Source organism: Oryctolagus cuniculus, chromosome 2 (genome assembly GCF_051225735.1).
Source record: "Oryctolagus cuniculus isolate XC-2025 breed Fujian yellow rabbit chromosome 2, ASM5122573v1, whole genome shotgun sequence".
In the NCBI taxonomy this organism is placed as follows: Eukaryota; Metazoa; Chordata; class Mammalia; order Lagomorpha; family Leporidae; genus Oryctolagus; species Oryctolagus cuniculus.
This window is the reverse complement of record NC_142868.1, coordinates 118224815-118252551: the sequence shown is the minus strand read 5'-3', so window position 1 is coordinate 118252551 and position 27737 is coordinate 118224815. Positions and strand designations below refer to the sequence as shown.

The 27737-nt window shown below is 48.1% G+C and overlaps 1 protein-coding gene across 4 annotated transcripts in view; it reads right to left on the bottom strand.

Moving 5' to 3' along the window:
- The window catches only part of MERTK (MER proto-oncogene, tyrosine kinase), a 117952-nt gene that overhangs the window by 23749 nt on the left and 66466 nt on the right, over positions 1-27737 (bottom strand). For all 4 annotated transcript variants that reach the window (XR_016229209.1, XR_016229210.1, XM_008254044.4 and 1 more), the window contains 7 exons: positions 26210-26361; positions 16844-16997; positions 14044-14197; positions 8551-8636; positions 6332-6427; positions 4856-4936; positions 863-955 (listed from right to left, as the gene is read on the bottom strand). Coding sequence is in view for 2 of the 4 variants with exons in the window: in XM_008254044.4 (XP_008252266.2) it covers positions 863-955; positions 4856-4936; positions 6332-6427; positions 8551-8636; positions 14044-14197; positions 16844-16997; positions 26210-26361 (816 nt within the window). In the remaining 2 variants the exon portion in view is untranslated. The remainder of the gene's footprint in view (positions 1-862; positions 956-4855; positions 4937-6331; positions 6428-8550; positions 8637-14043; positions 14198-16843; positions 16998-26209; positions 26362-27737) is intronic.

The window sequence follows — 27737 nt, the reverse complement described above, 5'->3', positions numbered from 1 at the left end:
TCTAAATTACTTTTGGTTTACACTGCATATTGATGTTGAAATATTGCACTATACCCCACAAAAATGTTCATGTTAACCAAAAAACTTTTTAAATTAAATAAGTTTTAAAAATAAGTGAGTTTTGAATCAGTCCTTAAGACATCCTGGTCTGGCTGAAAAGCCCATGAAAGCATTTCAGGCATGCAAAGCCAAATCACTGTGGCAAAAAATGTTCTATATGAAGGATCTCTGTGAATGAGACCCCAGTGGAAGGAAGGGGCCATCGAAGAAGGATGCACTTTTCTCTGAAGGGAGGAGAGGACTTCCACTTTGTTTATGGCCCTATTTTAATACTGATGGAGTCTTGGACTAAAAAAGCTTCTATAGCCTTGGAGCTCATGTCTAGAGCCTTGGTGGTCACTGACATCATACATAATAGTGTTAGTTGTTAAATCAACAACAGGGGTCACTGTGCACTTACTTCCCATGCAGGACTTCTATTCTTAATGAGTTATATTGTGAGAGTTAACTGTAAAACTTGTTCTCAGTTTTGTGTGTGTGTGTGTGTGTGTGTGCAAATTGTTGAAATCTTTACTTAGTATAGAGTTGGTCTTCTGTACATAAAGTTAATTGAAAATGAGTCTTAATGGTGAATGGGACTGGGAATGGGAGAAGGAGGAGAAGGCGGGGTGGGAGGAGGGGCATGGTGGGAAGAATCACTATGCTTCTAAAGTTGTACTTATGAAATTTGTATTCATTAAATAAAAGGTTTCTTTGGGGGAAAAATAAGTGAATTTCTTTTGGGTCATACAAAGGAGACACTTGGCACTGAGTGGGTTAGCCGGCCCCGTTGGCCACCCACTCCTGCTTTCCTCTGAAGTACCTAGAAGTCGGATGACGTTCGGGTGGCTGAAGTCCTTCATGCACGCTGCCTCGCTGAGAAACTCCTCGATCTCCCGCTGCGAAAAGTTGTCCACTAAACAAACAGATGGGCAACGTTAGGCACAGATAATCAACTCGGCTAAGGGGGGGTTAGGGGCAATGATGATCTTGTTCTCTAAAACTATAAACCAGGAAAATGCAAAACTACAGCATAAAGGGAGACAGGAAAGCCGTTGTTGGGTTCGGGGAGACAAGAGAGGAACAAAGAAGTGAACCACAGGGGATTTTTAGGGCTGTGAAATTGTTCTGCTACAACAGTGGACACATGATATCATTAGCCAAAACCTCCAGAATTGTCCAACACCAAGAGTGAACCCTAATACAAACTATAGGCTTGAGTTAATAAGAGTGTGTCAGTGTGAGTTCATCATTTGTTAAAAAAAAAAGACACCATCCTAACGAAAGGTGTTAATGGAGAAATGTACATAAGAAAAGGCATATGGGACCTGCACTTTCTGCACAAGTTTTCTGTAAACCGAGTATGCTCCTAAATGGACGTCTGTTAGTAACAGAACGAGTGCTCACAAACCAAGACAAACTAAATCAGTTCCAACTAATCTGTTGTAATTACCTTTGCCTGAAAGAGAGAAAGGAGGTGGCGCTAGTCCCTCTCTGCGCCTGTTCTCTGAGTCTGTAGGTTGCACTGTGCACTTTGTTTCTTTTTTTTTTTTTAAAGGTTTATTAATTTATTTCAAAGGCAGAGTTACAGAGAGACAGAGGCAGAGAGAGAGAGAGAGAGAGAGACAGAGGTCTTTGATCTGCTGGTTCCCTCCCCAACTGGCTGCAATGGTCAGAGCTGTGTCAATCTGAAGCCTGGAGCCAGGAGCTTCCTCTGGGTCTCCCACGTGGGTGCAGGGCCCAAGGACATAGGCCATCCTCCACTGCTTTCCCAGGCCATAGCAGAGAGCTGGATCGGAAGTGGAGCAGCCGGGACTCGAACCAGTGTCCACATGGGATGCTGGCGCTGCAGGCGGTGGCCCCTCAGAATGTACTTTCAGATTCAAGTTTTTGGAAGTAAATCAATTTAAGAAAGACATCTAAAATTCTGTATTACGCTGAGTAAAGTCAGTCAGTCACAAGAAGATAAATACTGGAAGATTTCACTTACAATGGGTGCCTCCGGCAGTCAACAGCGGAGACAGAAAGTAGACCGGTGGTTGCCCAGGGCTGGGGGAAGGGAGACTGGGGAGTTAGTGTTTACTGCAGACAGCTTCGGTTCCGCAAGACGCAAGAGTTCTGCAGACGGATGGTGCTGAGGGTTGCACAATGTGAATGTGCTCAATGCCACTGAACTGCTCACTTAACATGGGCTAGGATGGTCAATTTTATGTTATGTGTCTTTCATCTTAAATTAAAGAAAGATTTATTTATATAGAAAGAGAGAGCAAGCGAGAGCAAGAGCAATTTTTCATCTGCTGGTGAACCAATGGATGGAAGATCTTTCTCTGTCTCTCCCTCTCACTCTCTCAAATAAATAAATAAATAAATAAAATCTTTAAAAAAAAAAAAAAAAAGAAGTGGAGCAGCCAGGACACAAACTGGCACCCACGTGGGATGCAGGCATTGTAGGCAGTGGCTTAACCCGTCATGCCATAACGTTACCCCGCATTTTACCAAAAGTAAAAGCAAAACATAAAGCCAGGCTTCCTCAGATTTGCCTTTAAGAGGGTGCAACTTGTGATTGAAATCACATATGATGGCCTGGGAAAGCAGCAAGTCCTTGGGCCCCTGCACCCGCGTGGGAGACCTGAAAGAAGCTCCAGGCTCCTGGCTTTGGATAGGCGCAGCTCCGGCCATTGCAGCCAATTGGAGAGTGAACCAGTGGATGGAAGACCTCTCTCTCTCTCTGCATATGCCTCTCTCTAAATAAATCTCCAAAAAAAAAAAAAAAAAAGAAATCACAAATGAGAGCCTCAGGCCCACCATGTCTGTATCATCCTATAGGCTTAGTATATATTAATCTTCCTATTAGAGAAAATGTTGGAAAAGTTTTAAAGTATATTATCTAAGTATATATGTATAAGTATATGTATCTTTTATTTATATATATATATCTCCATAAAACGCTTGCCAACTTTGTCCTCACTTATTCCCTTTGCTGCAAACCAAGTGTGCAGAACAGAAGAGGTAGGGGTCTACCTACAAATCCTTCCCCCAGAGACCAACTCTCGGGCAAATGGATATGAACCAGGGAATTTGAGACCAGAGACTATTCTTTTAATTTTTTATAATTTGCATGGATACAATTGGTATAATTAACCAAATAATTACAATTAAGTTAAAGAACAGCAGAGCCAAAGCCAGGGAAGACTCAAGTTCAAGTTCTAGGCTCAGCTCCTTCTATCAGGAGTCATCAACCTTCTTGCCTTATAATCCCTCAATGGGAGAAGGGGATGACTTCCCCTAGATATGTGATGAGGCTCCAATAAAATAATATAGGAGGCAGGACTGGCACAGAGCATGGGCTCAGCTCTGCTGAGTGTTCTAGCTCAGGCGTCTGAGTTTCTGGGGGCTGGTGCTGCTCCTGCCGTACTGATGAAATGCAGAAATGACTGTGACGTCCTCAGCTCAAGTAAGTGCTACGTAAATGCAAGCCACGATTATAGGCCAGAAAGTGGACGGCATCGGCCAAAGTGACGTCACGGTCATGGTTACATTTTACAACAGAATGAAAACTTCAATCTCTGATTTTCGTTCAAGAGTTTCAATACAAGCTTACGATCTAACTTGTACTTGACTGTCCAGCACACACTGGATTTGCATTTTAGGCAGATACCTCTTTTACTTTACTCCTTGGTCAAATGATATTGAACATCTATGTGGGGGTAAGAAAGAAGCAGGATCAAGATTAAAAAGAAAAAAAAAACACCAAGCAATGACTAATCTCTATCCATACAAATCATGGGGAAGCCTGCAGGTGAAATGCCACATGACCGTGGTCTACTTTCCGGATGCCACCGCACGAGCCAGGGCCAGCCAGACACGGGGAAATCAAGTGTAGTTTTGTGTCCCCAGCCCCAGAAATGCAATTCCTAGAAGGAAGTGGAAGAAATGCGCTCTTGTGCTATCATCAAGCCTGGACATCTCATGGTAATGAAGAAGTCCAGCACAACCTGTTCCCCTTCTCGATTTTGATTAGACAAGTCACCACTATAGACACTTTCCGTATCTACATAGATATCTGCATAGATTCTAGAGTGCTCTGACTGGCATCTATTACTATTTTGATCAACACTGTAATTCGTTCTCCTCCCCACTGCCACCAAAGTGAACTTTCTAGAATGTGATTTGCTCTGTTCCTCACTTGTTTAAGACTCTTAATAGTAATCTGCTCTTTGCAGGATGAAAGAAGAGTCTTTGGTATGACTTGCGAGGCCTCTCGTCATCAGGCTGCTGGCCCTCTTCCCAGCTTGCTTGGAGGTTCTAGCTTATGATAGCAATTCTTCATATGCCACTGATCAAAGACTGTGCTCCCTTCTCTGGGAAACTTACCCTCCAGACAGCCCACAGCTTCCTGAGGGCGATGCAAACATCCTCAATTGAGGAAGTGGCCCCACCAAGCTAGAGATAGCAGCCAGGACCAACCTCTAGGATCAGAGGCTGCCATCGGACCACCCTCCCTCAGAAATGCATGACGTCTTCATCCCTGCTAGATGGTGATGAGGATGATGACGACGATGATGATGACGACAGAGAGAGAATGCTCTCTCTAATGTAATGTAATGTAAAAGTAACAAATGCTTTTGTCTTGCGTGCAAGGAAGCTGCAATGCATGAATGAAGAGCTCATTGTCCTCACTTCTGCTTGGTGACCAGTGTCTTCTGAGTCATCGGTGACTGCGATTACGACCTACGACTGCCACCACGGTCTTGAGGAGCCCCCAGCACTGCAATGCGCCCCCCGGTAGAAATGGATTTCGTTACAGACAACTCACACTTCATGGTCTTCACTGCCACTTTCTGAGAGCTTCCATCTTGCTGTTTAAGGTTTCCTTCCATCACAGACCCAAACTCTCCTGGGGAAAAAAAAAAAAAAAAAAAAAAACAGCTACGCACGTGCATGCTCTGGAATCTCTCCTTTGCCCATAGCAATACTTCGGTGGTCCTTTCTCTGTGGTCCGTGAACGACCCCTCCACAGGCAGGCAGGCAGAGCCTGCCCAGGCTGCGCATGCTCACAAATCTAGGCACGCACCATGCACTGGTCTCCTGTTTATCACAAGTTTGGCTGGCGGCTCAGAGGAGCAGCCTGGCTCATCACTTTCTTCAACATTATAACTGACCCGAGACACGTGCAGGAGAACATGGCAAACAGTATTGGAGCCCATGAAGCACAAACTCTCAACCCCATTATCATGTATCCTAAGAACAATCTAACAAATTAAATACATGTTTTCACCTTTGTTCCTATGTAACTACTTAGGGAGGGTCCAAGAACATACTAAACTTAAGAACTAGATGTATACAAAGCAAACTGACCCATGAATTGCAGACTTTTCAATAAAGAAGGGGAATTCATAATTTTCATGGACTACTATGTAGTCCTAAGCACTGTGGAAGTCTTTGCAATCTGCCAAATCTAGTTCCAAAAATCACCATTGGGGGCCAGTGCTTGTGGCATAGTAGATTAAGTCTCTGCCTGTGGGTGCCTGTTCACGTCCAGGCTGCTCCACTTCTGATTTAGCGCTCTGCTATGGCCTGGGAAAGCAGTAGAAGATCGCCCAAGTGCTTTGGCCCCTGCACCTGCGTGGGAGACCCAGAAGAGGCTCCTGGCTCCTGGCTTCAGATCAGCCCAACTTCGGCTCTTATGGATATTTGGGGAGTGAACTAGTGGATGGAAGACCTTTCTGTCTTGTCTCTCCCTCTCTCTGTCTGTAACTTTACCTCTCAAATGAATAAATAAAATCTAAAAAAAGAAAATTACCATTTATCACATTGAATTATAACATAGAGCAATTTGTATTATAACCCAAAGTGATAAAAATATTTTATGTAATACATACACACTTAAAAATTCCCTTCAACTTCTTACCTCCTTATCACACATTTTAAAGATTTATTTTATTTATTTGAAAGTCAGAGAGACACAGAAAGAGGGAAATAGACACACACATTTTTCATCTGCTGGTTCACTCCTCAGATGCCTTCAACAGCTAGGGCTAAGCCAGCCTGAAGCCAGGAGCCAGAACTCCATCCAGATCTCCCACATGGGTGGCAGGCACCCAAGTACTTCTGCCATCTTGCTCTGCTCTCCCAGGCATATTAGCAGGAAGCTGGGTTGGAAGTGGGGCAGCCAGAACTTGAACCAGCGCTCTGGTACGGGATGCTGGTGTCACAAGTGGCAGCTTAACCCACTGAGCCACAACATCGGAGGTTCCTGTGCATTTTAAAAGGGTTACTTTAGCCTGCTTACCTTCACCCAGAATTTTCCCAAGAACTAGAAGATTCCTGTCAATCACGACATCTTCTAGTTTATTTTGCAGCTCCTCGCTGACTCCCAAGCTGTGCACTACAAAAGGAGTAACAGAGAAAGTACAAAAGCTGTCAGAGGGGCTTATAATTAAAATAATATTTAAAGTCTTATATATAGTTAAGCATATGAAAATTTTGTACTCATTCTTTCTCCCCCCAAAATGCCAGTGGTAAAACATTGCAATGGGTGCTGGCACTGTGGTGTAGCGGGTTAAAGCCCTGGCCTGAAGTGCCGGCATCCTATATGGATGCCGGTTCTAGTCCTGGCTGCTCCTCTTCCAATCCAGCTCTCTGCTATGCCCTGGGCAAGCAGTAGAAGATGGCCCAAGTCCTTGGGACCCTGGACCCACGTGGGAGACCTGGAAGAAGCTCCTGGCTTCGGATTGGCGCAGCTCTGGCCATTGCGGCCATCTGGGGAGTGAACCAGCAGATGGAAGACCTCTCTGTCACCACCTCTCTCTGTAACTCTGTCTTTCAAATAACAAATTAAAAAAAAAAAAACCCACAAAAAAACATCGCAATGAAGGCTACCACGATTACAGTGAGTACAATAAATGCTCTGGGCAGGAATGAATTCCTAAAATTGGTAAACGAGAAGAGTGTTCCTCTGCCCACTGTGCAGTCCAGCAGCCAGCAATCAGATTCATCGAGGGGAGACTGGCCCTCGACCTGAAGGAGGAAGGCAGACAAGTCAGCGGGCTCTCGCTAGTGAGCATTTCCCAGCTTATCCCTAACTGCGGGAAAGAGAGACACACAAACCACAGAACACGTCTGCAGACCCAGCTGCTGGCCACACGGAACCTCACTATGACGACGCGGAAAGTGCTCAATGGAGTCCCTTAGAACTGGGAAGCGGCAACACAGTACGGAACACACTGACAGTACGTTGGCAACAAGAGGAATTAACCCAGAGAGGGAGATTCAGCTTGGGCCACAGTTAAAGGATGGGCCAACCTTCAAAAGAAGAATATATGAATAATCAGAAACAACACATTAGCTCTTAGAGAAAAATTTTAATATTGGCCTCCCAATAAAGGAAGAAACTGTCCAATAAAAATTTTTAAATGCAATAACAGAGACATTGAAAAGTCAAAACACATATAGGTTGGAAAAGTAAAAAAAAATATTTAAAGGTACTTGACAAAGTTAGTGGAAAACAGAATTAAAAGATAAATTTACTTTGATGCAAAAAATGTTTGCATCCATGCAGTTTTCTCCTACTATGCACTTCCCATGAACTTTTAAAAGACCCCCTTGGCCGGCGCCGCGGCTCACTAGGCTAATCCTCAGCCTTGCAGCGCCAGCCCACTGGGTTCTAGTCCTGGTCGGGCGCCGGATTCTGTCCCGGTTGCCCCTCTTCCAGGCCAGCTCTCTGCTGTGGCCCGGGAGTGCAGTGGAGGGTGGCCCAAGTGCTTGGGCCCTGCACCCCATGGGAGACCAGGAAAAGCACCTGGCTCCTGGCTCCTGCCATTGGATCAGCGCGGTGCGCCAGCCGCAGCGCGACGGCCGCGGCGGCCATTGGAGGGTGAACCAACGGCAAAAGGAAGACCTTTCTCTCTCTCTCTCTCTCTCACTGTCCACTCTGCCTGTCAATAAAATAAAATAGACCCCCTTATACTCAAGTGAGGTTTTATTCCGTAGCAGCCTGTATTCCATCAGTCCTACGTACTTTTTGGGGCAAGCATCCAGACACATGAGTTTGATAATATTTGCACATACTTCCTACATTGTTTCTGAAATTATTCAAGAACACTGTTATCTGTTTGGCTCCACTCTTGACAAACCAGAAGGCCCCACTCTGAGTCAGCGATGTTCAACCCATAATTGCTACAAAAGCATGTTGGCAAACTGTCCCCCGAGGTGGTTGCCAGGAAAACAGGAAGCGAGACTTGAGAGGATGACCATCGCTCTGCCCTTTCCCTTAAATCCCCGACTTAGCCCTCAGGTTCCCCTTGCCCTGGTCACTGGGCCCTAGGGCCAGCCTGCAGCAGTGCCATGGCAGGGTCTATCTCATCACCGGTTTCTGAAAATGTCACGTATGTTAAAAACATCCACTCTCTGACTCCTCTGGCTTTTGTTAGACATCTATCTGTGGGCTGTTTTTTCTTTCCTCTCAACTACATTAACACTGGTCAAGAGGCGAAACAAAAGTCAACTTACAGGTAAGCTCGATGGCTCGCCGACAGAAGGACTTCTTTGCTATGTAGTTCACCACTAATTCAGAATCCTCCTCGGCGAACGCGTTCCTGGGTGCATCAAAACACAGACATCTCACTGTAACAGTAGGGCTATGGAGGCAGGTGCTGCTTCTACCAAGGCTACAAGGTCATCACTTCTCATCATTTGTATTTACCTTATTTATTTGAAAGGCAGAGTGATGGGGCGGGGGAAGGGTAGAGAGAGAGGGAGAGGGTGCTTCCATCTGCTGGATCACTTCTCAAATGGTTATAATGGTCAGGGCCGGGCCAAAGCCAGGAGCCTGGAATTCCATCCAGGTCTCCTACCTGGGTGGCAGGGGTCCAGGTACTTGAGCCGTCTTCCACTGTCCTCCCAGGCACATTAGCAGGGAGCGTGATTGGAAGTGGAGCAGCTGGGACTCTAACTGGTGTCCGTGTGGGATGCTGGTATCACAGGAGCAGCTGCCACAACGCCAGCCCTGAAGCCATCGCCTTGTGAAAGGGTTCATCCACTGTGAAAATGTTTCTCACTGGGGGACATATGGTGCCCCCCCAAATCTGTTTTAGGCTTAACTGGCGATATCAAAACAACTCTGTCCGGGTTCCACTAAGAGCAGAGACTGAATGATAAGCCTTTCAAATGAATAAATGAATCTTGAAAAAAATTTTAAAAAATCCATTTATTACTACCTTAGTCTAAGAGTGGGAAAGTATTATGAGCTAGTGAGTCTAAATTACCAACTTTATCTCACTTTTCCTTTGGGATACAGAATATTTTTAAATTGGAAAACAACCTAGAAAATCACATATTTGCGTGCAAAGCAGAGCATTCGGAAGCATGCATTCTGAACTAGCAACGAACACCACGTATCAGTCCCAGGGTTACAGATGGGCTTCATGTTCTACTCTCAATGATTCTGTATAATCTCATTTTTAAAGACAATAAAAAGGTTGTTTATAAATAGAAAATAAAAGCAATTTCACTTAAAAGTGAACAGTAACCCATCAGACAAATTCTAATAGACAGGCATCCTCTAAAACACCTGACCCTGATCAGCACTCCCCCAAACTGCCATGGTCATTAATGATACAAGAAGTCTGGGGGAGCCCGAGGAGACACAATGACTAAATGCCACGTGAGATCCTGGACGGGGTCCCCGACTGAAAAGGGACACTGCGGAACAGTGAGGTGCCTGTAGAAAATGAGGGTCTGGGAGACGGGACCCAGGATGTGGGAAGTGGCGTCCGTGCTACCGCTACCCCTTCGCTTGTTCTGAGCTTCTGCTAGACTTACTGGCTCTCTGGAATTGGTTTCTTCCTAAACATCTGAAATCGTGCTGTCGTCTTCTGACCACACTTGCTCTCTATCAGCCCCACCCTTTGGGGAGCTCCCTACCTTTCACTTCCAGCCTTCCCTGCAGCACTGCAACTCGGGTTCGAACACATGACACCACAATGTTCCAGTGCTCTCTCAACTGTCTGCGAATGTTGCTCTGGTAGAAGACAAGCCAATCGGGGCCAGCGTTGGGGCGTGGCCACCTGTGTCGCCAGCATCCCATCCGGGTGCCCGTTTGAGTCCGGGCTCTTTCCAATTCTGATCCAGCTCCCTGCTAATGGGTCTCGGAGGGCAGTAGAGGATGGCTCAGGTCCTTGGGCCTCTGCTACCCACGTGGAAGATCCAGAGGAAGTTCCTGGCTCCTAGTTTTATACCAGCTCAGTTCAAAATGTTTGGAGTGAACCAGCAGATGGAAGATCTCTTTCCATCTCAACTGTGCCTTTCAAATAAACATTTTCCTTTTAAAGAAAAAAAAAAGCCCTTTTAAAGCCATCAGCTTCCTAAAAGACTCTCTGAGACTAAAAAGTCTAAAAGATTCTCCATGAAAGTGGAGTCCCACAACTAGACACGTCTCCACATGGGGCATTTTCTCCTGCAATTCTTAACCGCTGGACTGTAAGTTCCACGTGGACAGCCCCAGTTGTGTCGTGCCCATCTCTCTCTGTCCAATGCCTTGAACATCGTCTTTTCCTTAAAGGTTATTTATTTATTTTAAGGAGGGAGTGACATACCACACACACACACACAGATCTTCCATCTCCAAATAGCTAGTGCACTCCCCAAAACAGCCACAATTGCAAGCTCTAGTCCAGGCGGAAGCCAGGAGCCAAGAGATTCTTCCAGGTCTCCCACGTGAGAGTAGGGGCCCAAGCACCTGGGCCATCTTCCACTGCTTTCCCAGGCACATTAGCAGGGAGTAGGATCAGAAATGGAGCAGCTGGGACTCCCAACAGAGCTGGCATCGTGAGCAGCAGCTTTGTTGGCTGTGCTGCAACACTGGCCCCATGGTCTGTTTCTCAAACATTCCTTCCTTCAGATACGAATGCAAGCCTCACCTTACACTCAATTCCCACCTATTACATGTTGCCCACAAACTGAATGTTCTCTGCTTGCACTGAAACTCTGTTGTAATCACTACTCCTGCTTTCATGTCTCGCGGGACCAGCCCCCTCCACCCAAACTCTCGTCTTGCACATTTGTGAATTCCCAAGTTGGCTAGCCAAGTTTCATCACTGAATCTGCAGCAATTCTGAGAGTGGTCGCGCTGACTTTATGGCTTTGTTGGGGAAAGCTGACCCTTGACAATACTGAGCCTTCTCATCTGTGAGCAGGACACACGTTTCTCCATCCACTTACAGCTCCTGCCGCACTGTCAATTAAGTAGAGTCACTGTTTCCAGAAAGCTCTTGCACATCTATTGGGTTCATGTTAGGGTCACTGTAGTTTCCACGCTACTGTGAATGGATGGCACTCCAGTACTTTGTCTTCCATGTATTTTAAAACCAGAATCAGGGCTGGCGCCATGGCTCACTTGGCTAATCCTCCACCTGCAGCGCCGGCACACCGGGTTCTAGTACCAGTTGGGGCACTGGATTCCGTCCCGGTTGCCCCTCTTCCAGGCCAGCTCTCTGCTGTGGCCCGGGAGTGCAGTGGAGGATGGCCCAAGTGCTTGGGCCCTGCACCCCATGGGAGACCAGGAGAAGCACCTGGCTCCTGCCTTCGGATAGGCGCAGCGCGCCGGCCGTAGCAGCCATCTGGGGGGTGACCAACGGAAAAAAGGAAGACCTTTCTCTCTGTCTCTCTCTCTCTCACTGTCTAACTCTGCCTGTCAAAAAAAAAAAAAAAAAAAAAAAGAATCAGAATATTTTCATGACATGTCTTCAACAACAACAACAAAAATCCCATTTCTTTCTAAAGGAAATGAAAAAGGAGTGAGCCAAGGGGAGGCTGCAAAAAAAACATCAAAAGTGACTGAACTTCTGGCATCTTGAAAGAACGCCATTGCTTCACGTTGTTCAAGGTCTTGACTTTCAGGAGCGGCCAGTGCTGTGTGGCAGCAGGTGAGGCTGTTGCTTGTGAGGCCAGCATCCCAGCTGCTCTTCTTCCCACCTAGCTTCCTGCTAGTGCTCCTGGGGAGCAGCAAATCATGGCCCAAGTACTCGGGCCACTGTCACCCATGTGGGAGACCTGGATGGAGTTCCTGGTTCCTGGCTCCTTGTTTTGGCTTGGCCCAATCCTGACTGTTGTGGCCATTTGGAGAATGAACAGATAGATGGATGATCTCTGTCTCTCCTTCTCTGTCACTCTGCCTTTCACATAAATAAATAAATAAATAATCTCCCACCCCCTTACTGTAAAAGGTCTTATCTTAGCAAAAGTCCCAAAAGGCAACAGAGGGTCCCTTCACTATTGCACCCTGCCCCTCCGGGGTTGCCTTAGCTGTGCATTCTAGAAGCTTCCACCAGGTCCCCTGGAAGTTCAGGACTTCCTCAGGAACTCTGGCCACCATACTCTTGGTTCTGTCCTTACGGCACCTACATTCTATATGGTATCTATGAAAAATCCTATAACAATTACTATTTCAACACCAACTGAATCCCCACTTGACACAGACTGCTTTCTGCCACTAATTTTTAAAGCCATCAGCTTCCTAAAAGACTCTCTGAATAACTAAGTCTAGAGGAGTCAACTCAGCATCATAGCCATTAGGACTTGTAGTGACCTTGGAGATGGTTCAGAAACAGGTAACACTGAGCAAGCCAGGAAAATGAGTGACAGAATTCATGCTGAGCCCAGGGGTCCCAGGCTCTGTTTCCAGCCCCATGCTCTCCCTCTGCGGTCAACTCTACACTCAAGGTTGAGGCCAACTTTTGTCTGCTTCTCTAAAATAGTCCTTCTTAGAATTCACTTACTAAGATGGAAGAATTAAAAGGGTAGAACTGGGGGTCCGGCACCATGGCTCACTTGGTTAATCCTCCGCCTGTGGCGCCGGCATCCCATATGGGCGCCAGGTTCTAGTCCTGGTTGCTTCTCTTCCAGTCCAGCTCTCTGCTGTGGCCAGGGAATGCAGTGGAGGATGGCCCAAGTGCTTGGGCCCTGCATCCGCATGGGAGACCAGGAGGAAGCACTTGGCTCCTGGCTTCGGATCAGCATAGCTCCGGCCATGCGGCCATTTGGGGAGTAAACAACGGAAGGAAGACCTTTCTCTCTGTCTCTCTCACTGTAACTCTACCTGTCAAATAAGTAAATAAAAATCTAAAAAAAAAAAAAAAAAAAAAAAAAAAAGGATGGATGGACATAAATAACAGCCAGTCTGGCCTCCCCTCCTAAGTCCCTTCCCAGGCCCATGGCCGTGTCGGAGGGAGTGGAATGTAATAACAGCCAGTCTGGCCTCTCTGAGAGCATGCTGTGGGTGAGCAAGGAGAGGAACACGGTACCCACCTCCCCCCAGCTCCACCCTGTTCCATGCTGCCTCTGACAGAATGCTTCCTCCTGGGATGCGACTGACACACTGCATGCTGTGCTTCGGAGCTCCGTGGTGGAAAACGGGGTTCCACAAAGAACACCGACACCCCGCCTCCTCTCCACAGGCTGCTCTGATACACCTTCTCGTCTCTGTTATCGAACTAGTTGTGTTCAAAAAGATGAATAGGAAAGAAGAAAAGGAGCTTTTGCCTTTCTAGTTCGAATGTTAAACAGTGATTTTCTCTATTAGAAAAATAACTGACCATGATAGAAAATGCGCAAAATCCACCAAAAAGAGAAAACAGATTTACTCACAAGGAGACCAGCCAGGGTAGCTCATGTTCTTGTCCGTATTTTTGTCTACATATACGTTAATAATAATTGGGATCATTTCTGTGGCTTCTAATGGAAGTCCTCACACATCAGCAACCCAGGCTGAGTGGCAAGGGCCTACTGGAAAAGACCCTTTGCAGGGTGGGCTCTGGCTACTGACTGCCTTGGTAGGCAGTGGTTTAAGTAAGAAGTTGGCTGGCCCCAGGGCATGCATGAGGCAGGGCACCCATCTGCGTGCACAGTGGGGGCGGAGCCGGCAGGAGAGGCAGCATCACTTGGCATGACTGCCACATCTGTCTTTCTGGTACTACTGGTCGAACGTGTCTTAACTGGGAAACTTACCCAAACTTCGTCTCCTGGAGTCTTTTTCTGATGGCCAGAGAGATATAGAAGACCAGCCCAATGAAAATAAATCCGCAAAAGCAGCCAAGGATGATGACCACAGGCTCTGTGCTGCCAGGTGCAGGGGTTGATGAGGGGGCAGAACCAATCCCACCTGGTAAAATACCAATACCAATCAATGCCGAGCATCAACTCAATGGGAAACTAACTTGATTTAATCATTCCACTTCTTCAGCACTTCACATTGCTCTCTCTAAATGTGGTTTTTCAGTTGGCAATTAAAAAACAGTAACAAACAAATGTAATCAATGGAAATAGGAAAATGAAAAAAAAAAAAAGAAACCCTAATATTGACTTGGTGCAATGTACCTTAAAACTTTAGAAATATTAAGAATTAGGGCCTATATTGTAGCATGCCAGGTAAAGCCAGCACCCATGACACTGGCATCCCCTGTGGGCTCCAGTTCAAGTTCTGGTTGCTCCACTTCCAATCAAGCTTCCCTGCTAATGCAACTGGGAAAGCAGTGTAAGATGGCCCAAGTCCTTGGGCCCCTAAACCCACATGGGAGACAAGGAAGAAGCTCCTGGCTACTGGCTTCTGTTTGGCCCAGCTTTGGCGGTTGTGGCCATTTGCCGAATAAAACAGCGGGTGAAAGACCTCTCTCTCTCTCTGTCTCTCCCTTTCTCTGTGTTACCTGGCCTTTCAAGTAAATAAAATAAATTCAAAAACAAATATTAAGAATTAACATGTTACTTGTAAAAAACACATCAAGAAAAGTATGGACAGTTTTTGCCTTTTTCTAGTCTTTCGTATGGAGAAAGTATGTTTTGTGTATCTTAGAGAATTGTCAAACTTTTTTATAAGATTGGATCAACTTTCAGCATTTTATCTTTTATGCTTTCAATGTTGTAAAAACTTCCTGAGGATTCCTTTAATGTGAAGTTTTGTGCTGGTGTCATTTCTCCGCAACACTCTCGTTTGGTTTGTCGCAACCACTTCTCTTATGTCCACAAGTTCACCTCCACTGAACTCCTTAGTGGCACATCTACGAGTCTCTCAGATGGCAGCAGGCCCAGCCTTCCACGGAGCACTTCAGTTCAATCCAGATTTTACTTCCGACACCATCGCCTGCTGCTTCTTTGCTGCGCTGTCATCGTTGTTTACCAGTTCCCTCTTTGAATTATTCATTTTTTTGGTAAAATGTCACATGGGGTTGTCGCTGGGAGAAAAGGAAGCAACACAGCCACGTGCTTCTTCCAGATGTGCATGAACCAAATGACAGAAGCATGGTGGCCAACCCCAAGCTGACTTTGAAAGAAGTGATATCATTGGTCATGGTCATGACGTGCATCTGCTATGTATACGGTGATTCATGGCCAAGTTTGCTTTTTGCAGTTAGTTAATATGCGATGGTCATGAATATCTGAACCATTTTGTTGGGGAGCTGGTGGTATTTAACCGTGATAATAGACACGCACACTGGAGCTGTGCAAAGCCAAGACTTCCTGTACGACAAAGCTTTTAGAATTTTAGGGAGCTTATTATGCATGAAGATGAAAGCTCTATTGCCTTAAATTCTGACTTTTTTGAGACTTTAGAATTAGAGTCTCATTGTCTTTTTTTGTTTGTTTGAAAGGGAGAGAGAGAGAGAGAGAGAGAGAGATCTTCCATTCACTGGTTCACTCCCCAAATGCCTGTGACAGCCTGGGCTGGGCCAGGCCAGGCAGAAGCCTGGAGCCAAGAACTTGCTCTGGGGTCTCCCACATAGGTGGCAGGGACTCAGCTACTTGAGCCCTGCCCTTCCGCCTGGTGAGGCGCATGTTAACAGGAAGCCGGAGTTGGGAACAGAGCTGAGACGCAAACCCAGGCACTCTGATACAGAATGCGTGCATGCCTGCCTCTGTCTCTGAATTTGTACCAGGTAGACACACTTTATCCCCTCCTCATTAGTCACTAATGTTTCAGGCACCGAGCCTGTGGCCTGCAGGCACATAATATGGCTCTCATTCAGCACTCAAAGGCACAGTATGTTTGAGGGATGCCGGGAACAGAGAGAGGACCTTAATCATTCCTTACTAGTCTCATCTCCTGCTGAGTACAAAGGCCACGCTCAGCAAGGTCTTGTAAATGCACACGTCACACAGATGCAGGGCCTGTGTGTGAACTTTACGACAGCGGTCTAACAACAAACAACCCTGGGCAGGTCCGGGTTAGAACAAAGGTGGCTCCACTGGCCTATGGAAGCAAGCACAGCACTTGGGACCATTGGGGCAGCACAGTGGCACTGCGCCAACGAGCATTCCAGCAGCACATAAAAGCCAGCACACATGGCTGGGCATTTAGCTCAATCAGCCCAGGGCCGTGGGAGGCATTCTGTGCGGGCCAGATCACAAAGCACGTTCCCCATGGCTTGAATGGGTGAGATCATGGCAAGCAACACAGCAAAACAAACACCAGCAAATAAGCAAACAGAGCCAGTGACAGAGAGCTCAGGACCTGCCATACATACTGGGACCCACACACATCATAGAAACTAAACTCAATTAGTGGAGTCAACTTTGGTGTTAGGAAGGATCTTCCTAGTAAGGTAAGACCATTTGTAGTTCTGGTAGTAGGAGGACCCACGGGTGCCAGCAGTTCAGGGAAGCTTGTTACCAACAATCTTTATCACTGCAAAAATTCTTTTTTACCCTAATTTTCCATTCTTCTATCAGCTGTCCCTCCCACAGGTGACTATTTGGTGACATGGGCACCGCCTGGACTGCCACATCCATCAGTTAGTAAGGGCCCCGCTCTCACCGTGCGCTGGGATAAATATTTTCACTGGGTCACTGAAGGGTCCAACTCCCCCTTTTGTGACAGCTGCAATTCTCACTGTGCACGTGGCGTTGTGGAGGTGAACAGAGAGCTGGGCCCGGCTGCTGTTCTGGCTGACTTCTTCAGAGAGCTGTTCCTGGAACACAGAGGAAACAGGGAAAGGCATTACTAAGGTCTGAACACACGTCTACAGTTCCCTCTGGGGCGCAGAGCCTGTGCATCCACGGTGCTCCTTCTTCACAAAGATCAAGGTCAATGGAACCGAAGGGCAGGCAGGAACAGCTGGCAGCCCTGGGAAGCCAGGGCCATGAGGGCCTGGCCCTCAGAGTGACCAGTAAAGAAGCTTCTGGAAGGGCGGGAGTGTGTACCAGATGTACCGAGAGGGCAAGATCAAGTCCAACTCCTGGCTCACAGCCAAAGTCCCAGAGCCACACTGGGCCTTGACCCCTTGACACTGCCCACCTGCCGGCTGCCCTTGGCCTAGCACACGTGGGCTCCTGTTTTTTCAAATTATAAGAATCATAGGAATTTTAAGGGCTGGCGCTGTGGCTCACTTAGTCAATCCTCCGCTTGTGGCGCCGGCATCCCATATGTGCGCCGGGTTCTAGTCCCGGTTACTCCTCTTCCAGTCCAGTTCTCTGCTGTGGCCCGGGAGGGCAGTGGAGGATGGCCCAAGTGCTTGGGCCCTGCACCTGCGTGGGAGACCAGGAGGAAGTACCTGGCTCCTGGCTTCGGATCGGCGCAGTGCCGGCCGTAGCAGCCATTTGGCAGGTGAACCAACGGAAGGAAGACCTTTCTCTCTGTCTCTCTCTGTCTCTCTCTCACTGTCTATAACTCTACCTGTCAGAAAAAAAAATAGCTTCCTCAGTTTTCAAAACTCTAGTTTGGGGCCGGCGCGTGGCACTGCTACCCCGGGTTCCAATTCTTGTTTGGGCGCCAGATTCTGTCCCGGTTGCCCCTCTTCCAGGCCAGCTCTCTACTATGGCCCGGGAGTGCAGTGGAGGATGGCCCAAGTGCTTGGGCCCTGCACCCCATGGAAGACCAGGAGGAAGCACCTGGCTCCTGGCTTCAGATCTGCGCAGCATGCCGGCCGTAGCAGCCATCTGGGGAGTGAATCAACAGAAGGAAGACCTTGCTCTCTGTGTCCCTCTCTTTCTTACTGTCTAACTCTGCCTGTCCAAAAAAAAAAAAAAAAAAAAAAAGCACTCTAGTTTAACTTTTATTCATGTTATTTTAAAGCCACTGCCATGAAAGAGTGAGCCATTAAAATATAGGGAAAAAATAACCAAAACTTTCCCCTTTGCTTCCAAACCTCCATAATTATGATGGTGTCTGGGGTTTGGAGCTGGCTTCTCAAATGGAAATCGTAAGAATTGTGAAATCCCTAGGAATTTTGAAAATCAGATTTCAGAGTGAGGAAGGGACAGCCACCAGGTCTTGTGAGGCACAGGTTTAACAGCAAAGGCACAACTGTTCCCTGGCGCTGTGGTCTGAACATGCTTTGACTGTGTCCCCCCAAGGGTCGTGTATTAGAAGGGTGGACCTCAGTGGGGTGATGCTGGGAGGTGGTGCAAAGCAGTTGAGTCACTGGGGGTGCCGTCTTTGGAAGGAACTAATGTAGTTCCCATGGGACTCTGGTTGGTTCCCTTTTATTTATTTGAAAGGCAAAGTTACACAGAGAGGGAGACACACACACACACACACACACACAGAGAGAGAGAGAGAGAGAGAGAGAGAGAGAGAGAGAATCTATCTCATTGACTAGTTCACTCCCCAAATGGCTGCAATGGCCTGGGCTGGTTCAGGCCAAAGCCAGGAGCCAGGAAAACTCCATCTGGGTCTCTCACATGGGTGGCAGGGACCCAAACACTACAATACTACCACCTTCACCTGCTGCTCTCCCGGGTGCATTAGCAGGATACCGGCTTGGAAGCGGGGCAGCCAGGACTCAAACTGGCACTCCAATATGGCATGCTGGGGTAGCAAGTGGCAGCTTAACCTGCTGCACCACAACGCCGGCCCCTGCCTCCTGTCCTGCCACATGCCCTCTCCCTCTCACCCACATTCCCCCATGATGCTCTCTGCCATGCTGTGATGCAGCCGGGGGCCCCTCCTCAGGATGGCCCAGAACTGTGACCCACGTAAGCTTCTTTTCTTAACAGATTTCTAAGTCTCGGATGTTTTGCAATGGTAACTGCAGACCCTGGTCTCAAGGCAGTCTCTTCTGTTAGTGCAGGGGGAACCGGCACGGTACTTAAGGAGAAGGCAGTCCTGTCACTCATGACTAAGGGGGCACCTGGGTTGATCACCCAGAGGTTCTTTTTAAATCTAAAGAAGCCGTGACCATCAGGACCCCAAAATGCCCCCAGACAAGGGGTGAGATGGAAAAGTAAGACCTGCAAAATGATGGGCTTCTGCCCCACCAGATCCTGAATCTGTGAGATTTGCCACAGATTTTTTTTTTTTTTTTTGGTTAAGTAAACGACAGTGAACAATTTTGGGGGCATTGGCGATATCTCTAGAAACAGAGCATTTCATTTGCACCTCGCCCAGTTTTGATGACATGTTAGTTGGCATTTAGCAAACAGTCAGCAGGTAGAGGAACCATGGAGTCCTGCAGCTGAGAGACAAACCACACGTCTATTTCACTACCGAGAGCCCAGAGCCCGAGAGCTTCCCAAAGAACAGCACATCACGTCTGACACTGGACCTCGGGCCTCCAGGCTATCTCAGAACAAGAGAAAAATGCATAACTGGGCAGAAATGGAATGCCTGGAATAACAGAAATCCTAACAAAGCCAAAACTATTCCTTTGGAAATAAAAATTAAAGGAGTTTATAGCATATATATAGCGAAGTTCCTTTTCATTTCCACCTCGTAGTCCTTACGTGACCTCACAAATGCAGGGAGTTAACCCTGTGAAAGGCAAGTGGTCCAGTGCCTGGCCTAGGAAAAACGCCACCCAAGTGCTGTAACGGCCATTGTCAAGGTTGTCATCACTCTGGGCTGGCCTGTGCTTACTTCCTGGTGACACACTGTGGAAATATGTCAGGGATTATCTCACTTTAGGAGGGGGGTTATAAAACATGTTGATGTAGTAATTAGAAAGGTACATGATACATATTTGAGTGAAGGTTTAACAATTTTCTCTAAGAATATCTTTAAATGGTAATATAGTTTAAAAATGGATATAAATTGTGCATAGTGTTTTGATGCCAGAATTATACCGTGTGTTCATATTTACACCCCCAAATACTTAATCTGTATTTGAAAGCCGTCAGAGAAATCCATTTAATCTCACATGCATGCGGAAGCTACCCCACCCCATGCATTTGATCTCTGGTAGTGACAGTGCAGCTTGCACAGGTGGGACCACTTCCCTGACAATAAGGTGGTCTGGCTAGATGGTGCGTGTTATGGGCCAACTGTTTATTTTTTCATTTCTGGAGTTCTGGAGTGTGTATTTTTCACCAATACGAGGTCCATATTCTCAAGGGCTTAAAAATGTAAGAACATTTCCAGGTAATGCAATCAGATTTACAACACCGCTTTTGATTGTGGCTTCATTTACATAGCAAACAAGACATACTGGGCACTGCAGCTCAGAAACTAATAGCACGTTTTTGGAGCGCTCATTTCTTTCTTCTTGGATGTGGGGCACTGGGGTTAGGTGGGGAATTGCAGAGCTATTTGTTTCCAGCTACCAAGACTGTAATATCCCCAATTACTCTGTAAGAATTAACAGTTTCCTTCTTGAAAAAAAGATTTATTTATTTATCTGAGAGGCAAAATTACAGAGAGAGAGGTCTTCCATCCGCTGATTCACTCTCCAAATGGCCATAATGGCTAGAGCTGGGTCAATCTGAAGCCAGGGGCTAAGAGTTTCTTCCGGGTCTGCCATGTGTGTGCAGGGGCCCAAACACTTGGGTCATCTTCTACTGCTTTCCCAGGCCATTAGCAGAATGGATCGGAAGCAGAGAAGTCAGGACTCAAACTGGCACCCATATGGGATGCCGGAACCACAGGCAGGGCTTATGCCACAGCACCGGCCCTGAATTAACAGCCTTCTAACATACAACTATATTTAAGAATGTGGCTCCTTTAATTCTCAAAGAGCAGTAACACTAGATGAGGAAAGAACTGTCAGATCAGACTTCTGTCCCATGACAACAAAGCTTGTGAGAAGGCAGAGGGGCTAGGTCCAAGCTGACTTGTTCAAAGGGGCTTCAGATCCACAGGCACTGGGGGCCGCCGTCTGTGATGCCTGCATCCCAACCTGGAGTGCTCGTTCCAGTCCCAGCTGCTTCACTTCTGACCCAGCTCCCTGCCACTGTGCCTGGGAAGCAGTGGAAGATGGCCCAAGTGCTTGGGCCCCTGCACCCGCATGGGAGACCTGGAGAAAGATCCTGGATCCTGGCTTCGAACCAGCGTGGTTCCGGCCGTTGCGGCCAATTGGGGAGTGAACCATTGGATGGAAGACCTCTCTCCTTCTGCCTCTCCTCTCTCTGTGTAACTCTGATTTTCAAATAAATAAATAATCTTTTTGTTTTTTAAAAAAAGATGCTGACGACCCATTCATGGAGAGTACCCCCACTGGGGGTTTCTCCTGCAGGGCAAGTGTTTCATCCTTCATCCACCGGCCCCTGAGTTTCAGAAGTGGTTCCGACCCTGGCTGGCCTGTCTCATGAGAACCTTGTCTATTCTTCATACCCTAACACCAGCTCAACCACCCTGCCCTCCTCTGACAGCAAGCGAGTGAGCGAGCAAGAGAGAGATAGGCCAGCATGCAGGTGCATCTCTGCCACCTTGGCAGCCACTGGCAAGCTCATGAGAAGGGAGAAGTCTAGATCCAAGGAATCCTTAAGTGAATTGCAGCCCCCCGGGTCTTTGAGGAAGCTGGTTCTACACGTCAGATTGTCTAGGACCACAAGAATCTCTGCTATGAGACTTCCCTGTAATCTCTCTACACTTTCTGAACACAGATTAAACCAGTGCTAGTGTCATAATTCCCAAACAATGGGCTGCACAAAAACCACACACATCAAAACGAATCTCTGTCTAATGATTGGGCAGTTGTGGATGAAAGTTGAACAGATTTATTTACTGTAGGACATCAAAGAGCCTCGAATTTTCCGGGCAGGATACACTATGGGTCATCAAGAAGGGGGTATAAATATGCAGTATTTTACAACTTTACTTGTTCACCAAACTCTTTTTTTTTTTGCATGAAGAATCCACTAACACTTTATGGGAATGGGGATGGAGTGAGGAACACTAGTCCAACTTATCAAGGCTGTCTCCTTGACAGAGAGTCCCCAGCTGGTTTGGACGATATAGCCAGGTTCACATCTTTTTTTTTTTTTTTTGGACAGGCAGAATGGACAGTGAGAGAGAGAGACAGAGAGAAAGGTCTTCCTTTGCCGTTGGTTCACCCTCCAATGGCCGCTGCGGCCGGCGTGCTGTGGCCGGCGTGCTGTGGCCGGCGCACCGTGCTGATCTGAAGCCAGGAGCCAGGTACTTATCCTGGTCTCCCATGGGGTGCAGGGCCCAAGCACTTGGGCCATCCTCCACTGCACTCCCTGGCCACAGCAGAGAGCTGGCCTGGAAGAGGAGCAACCGGGACAGAATCCGGCGCCCCGACCGGGACTAGAACCCGGTGTGCCGGCGCCACAAGGCGGAGGATTAGCCTAGTGAGCCACGGCGCCGGCCGCAGGTTCACATCTAACCCGCAGTGCCATACTAGCACATGCCTACAGAGCAAATTCAAGGCCCTGTGATCCTTTACAAAGATGAGCAAGACATGGTTCCAACTTCAAGCTGAACAGATTTGGACTTGCTCCTTACCGTTGGATTTGGAGCTCTGATTTGGAAAGAAGAAAAACAGGACATGGGATGGGTGTCGTGGAACAGTGAGTTAAACCTCCACTAGTGGCACCTACATCCCATATTTGAGTGTTGGCTGGAATCCTCACTACTCTGCTTCTGATCCAGCTTCCTGCTACTGCACCCTGGCAGAAGAAGACGTCTCAAGTGCTTGGGCCCCTGCCAACCCAGTGGGAGACCTGGATTGGGTTTCTGGATCCTGAGTTTGGCCTAGTCCAACCACAACTGTTGCAGGCAGTTGGGGAGTGAACCAGTGGAGGGAAGGTCTCTTTCTCTTGTCTCTTGCCTCTTCCTCTCTTTCTCTTTATTTATTTATTTGTTATTTTTTTTTTTGACAGGCAGAGTTAGACAGTGAGAGAGAGAGACATAGAGAAAGGTCTTCCTTCCGTTGGTTCACCCCCCAAATGGCTGCAACGGCCGGCGCGCTGTGCCGATCTGAAGCCAGGAGCCAGGTGCTTCCTCCTGGTCTCCCATGTGGGTGCAGGGCCCCAAGCACCTGGGCCATCCTCCACGGCCCTCCCGGGCCACAGCAGAGAGCTGGACTGGAAGAGGAGCAACCGGACAGACCCGGCGCCCCAACGGGGACTAGAACCCGGAGTACCGGCGCCACAGGCGGAGGATTAGCCTATTGAGTCGTGGTACCGGCCGCCTCTTCCTCTCTTTCAAGTAAATGAAAATAAAAATATGAGAAATAGGACCAATAAAACTAGACATCTTCACTGAGCTATAAAAACACCATACAGTCAAGATTGCAAGGCCTTAGTCTGCAGGTGACCTGCCAGCCGTGGGATAACAGAGGTACTGTCTTTAGGGGGCCTGCAATACTCCATCCCCCGAGCACTTCCACCAAGGTTTGGAAATTACACACACCCACAAATCCCCACCCTTAATATGATCGAAAGTGAGAAGTTTCAAAAACATCTATCTTCCTTGTCTGGCATAAGGAAGGAGTTGCTTTAGTAACAGGTTTTGGAAACTGGAAAGAACTGTGAGATGAAGCTGCGTCTACGTGTCGCCCTTCAGAGACGAAAGGGGCTCAGGAAACCGAAGGGAAGGGTGCCAGCATCATCTCAAACTGCACCCTGGGCCTGAGTCTCAGGCACCCCCACTCCCCCGGGGAGGGCTGGCCGCTCCTTGCTGTCATTTGTCTCCAGAAAGGCTTAGCTGCATCGGAAACTGTCATTCAAAATCACGTGCGCCACTTTTGTCACAAGATCTTCATGATGCACAAAATGCAGCCGGAGCACAATGCAGATGACCTTCGCCTGGGACGAGCTGGCTGGAAAGGTCAGAGCCCTCGCGGGGGCCGTGCCGTCCCAGTTACTGAGGGGCTGCTGGGAACAAGGAGCAGCGCGCAAGCACAGCGCAACTCAGTGCTCGGGGCGTAGAGTGCACGGGGCGCTCTGGCTCCGGGGCGCTCACACAGTTTTCGTCACTGCTGCCTCCAGCCGGCCTCAGTTCCAGACAGTCTTCTAGAAAAGTAGCTTCCCCCACACCAGAAGAAGCTGGAACAACGGCCGGTAGCTCTTTCAACACAATGGTTTGTTTTCAGACTGTTCCAATGTCTGCTGGCAGTCCCTACTTTTTGCCAACCAGAAAAATTCCAACTGATCTGAACATGATTACCAAATCTTTACATATCTACACTCAGTATTCAGCATTGCAGGCAAAGCAGTCTTTTTCTTTTTCATTTTTTTTTTTTTTTTTGACAGGCAGAGTGGACAGTGAGAGAAAGAGACAGAGAGAAAGGTCTTCCTTTTGCCGTTGGTTCACCCTCCAATGGCCGCCGCGGCCGGTGCACCGCGCTGATCCGAAGCCAGGTGCTTCTCCTGGTCTCCCATGGGGTGCAGGGCCCAAACACTTGGGCCATCCTCCACTGCCCTCCCGGGCCACAGCAGAGAGTTGGCCTGGAAGAGGGGCAACCGGGAAGGAATCCGGCGCCCTGACTGGGACTAGAACCCGGTGTGCCGGCGCCGCAAGGCAGAGGATTAGCCTATTGAGCCGTGGCACTGACCCACAAAGCAGCCTTTTTCTAAGACAGACATCTGGTTCATCCAGCTCAGCCAAGGGGACACACAGTAACTCCAGAGGCCCCTGGAATGAAATGCCTTGGGGCAGAAGCCTGGGAAAGGAGTCACAGCCTTTCTCTTAGCTGTGACCTTTTATTTATTTATTTATTTTTACTTATTTTTAAGATTTACTTATGTGAAAGGCAGAGTGACAGAGGGACAGAGAGAGATCTTCCATCCATTGCTTCAGTCCCCAGATGGCTGCGATGGTCAGGCTTGGGCCAGGCTGAAGCCAGGAGCCCATCCTGGTCCCCCAAGTGGATGCAGGGGTCCAAGTCCTTGGGCCATCCTTTGCTGCTTTCCCAGGCACACTAGCAGGGAGCTGGATTGGAAGTGGGACTTGAACTGGTGCTCAGCTTCACCCGCTGCATCAGAACAGCAGCCCCGCTGTGACTTACAAGCAGGGTTACTGCTGTCCAGGGAACACTTATGGACACAGAACAACAGGGACTGCTGAGCCCTCTTCTTTCACCTCTGCTTCCATCAGCCTGCTTCCTAAGCGGTAAACCAAGGCAAGAAAAGAATAAATCCCAATTGCGCTTTTGGGAAACAGCAGTTTTGATAAACGCCTGCACATCTGCTTCTCTCCTGTGGGAGTCTGCTTACTCCTCATCGTCCTCCGTCCCCCACCAGCTTCAGAAAGGTGTCCTCTGAGACTTCCAGAAAGAAAGGTGTGAGTGCTGCAATGCCAGGCACTGCAGCTCCCTGACCTCAAGCCATGTCAGGTCACCAGCCATCTGGGTCACCACACTGTCTTTGCATCAAAGCTGAAACTCTCTAAAGGCAAGAGTTGGGTGAGCTCTATACCTATTGACGGAATCGATAAATGAGTGGATGGATGAGTGAGTGAGCAGAGCCCCAAGAGACTCCTTAGAATTGTGTAGCTGGGGGCCGGCATTGTGGTGCAGTGGGTTAGGACACAGCCTGTGATGCCGGCATCCCATATAAGCACTGTCTCAATTTCGAGTCCTGGCTGCTCCACTTGCAACCTGTTCCCTGCTGATGTGCCTGGGAAAGCAGAGGAAGATGGCCCAAGTAGCTGGGCCCCTGCCACCAACAAGGGAGACCTGGATAGAGTCCCTAGGTCTTGGCTTTGGCCTGGTTGAATCCTGACTGTTGTGGCCATTTGAAGAGTGAACCAGAGGATTGGCTTTCTCTCTCTCTCTCTCTGTAACTCTGCCTTTCAAAGAAACAAATAAATCTTAAAAAAAAAAAAAAAAAAAGAACTAATTATTCAGGCACCTCTGATTTTGACGACAATGTTTATGTCACGCTGAAAGCTGTCTTGCTGAATTCAATCACGCCAGATCCTTTCGCGACAAAATGAAAGCTTCTAAAGCAATTAAGGCAGCAAGCCCAAAGGAGATAATGAGCATACGTTTAGGGGCCCACTTACAGAAGTCCCCGCGCTCTGCCACAAGTGAGAGATCCGGTAGCCCACCAGTTCCCCATCCCGCCGCTTAATCGGAGGCTTCGTCCATCTCACGTCCACGTTATTAGTAGATTCATTGAGAAATGCGGTGACGTTTGACGGTGCCACTGACGGGGCTACGAAAGAGAAAAGGAGAGGAGGGTGAGGAGCACAAAGCAAGGCCCATGTGTGGATTCGTTCCCTTCCCGGCTTCCACTGCGTGCTGGCGTTCCAGCGTCCACAAAAAGCTCTCCAAGGAGACCAAGACTGGCGGAAATAGCACAAGCATTGGCAAACAAGGCGTTTTAGGTTACCGAAGCCTCAAGACTCATTTCGGAAGTTGAAGAGGTCCCTTGAGCACCCAAGGTTAAATAGGGAGAGGAGGGAGGTGGAGGGGGGAAGCCAGGGTGCTCATGGAGCCCAGGGAAGCAGAGCAGACACAGCTGGAACAGGGCTGGCAAGAGAACCCCAGGGCGGGGTCAGCAGCGCTGAGTGCAGGTTGCCTCTGTGGGCACACAGGCACAGGTGGGGAACGTGGCCAAGCCAAGGACGAAGCTACCGTGCTGAAGTCCAGTGGCAGCTGGCTCGTGGTCTGCACAGAGATGATCGGTCAGCAAATTAAAGCATGGAGGGCGGGAGCTGTGGCACAGCGCGTTAGGCTGCCACTTGGAGTCCTGCACCCCTATCTGAGCACCAGTTAGAGTTCTGGCTATGCCCTGCTGCTGATCCAGTTTCCCACTAAGGTGCATGACAGGCAGCAGATGCTGGCCCAAGTACTTGGGTTCCTGCCACCCACATGGAGACCTGGATGGGCTTCCTGGTTTCTGGCTTGGGACAGGACTAGCATCGGTTGATGCCGGAGTGAACCAGCAGCTGGAATATTTCTCTCTTTCTCTTTCTGTCTCTCTCTCTCTCTGTCACTCTGCCTTTCAAATAAATAAATAAAAAGATTTTTTAAAAAGATTTATTTATTTATTTGAAAGGCAGAGAGAGAGAGAGAGAGAGAGAGATGTTCTATCCGCTGGTCCACTCCCCAAATGGCCACATGGCTAGAGCTAGGTCAATCTGAAACCAGGAGCCAGGAGCTTCTTCTGGGTCTCCCATGTGGGCACAGGGGCCCAGGCACTTAGGCCAACTTCTGCTGCTTTCCCAGGCCATAGCAGAGAGCAGGATCTGAAGTGGAGCAGCCTAGACTCAAAGAGGCATTCATGTGGGATCCTGGTGCCACAGGCAGCAGCTTTACCTGCTACTCCACAGCACCAGCAACAATTAAAGTTTTCAAAATGTACATATAATTGTCTCTCAGTATCCACAGGGTCTGGTTCCAGGATCCCCTATAGATACCAAAATCTGTGGACACTCAAGTTCCTCATATAAAATGTATTTGTATATATTTGTACATATCATCCCACATTCAAATTATCTCTAGATTGCTTATAATACCAGATCAACAGAAATCTTATGTAAATTGTTGTTACACTCTGTTATTTAGGGACTAATAGGCAGGCATTTG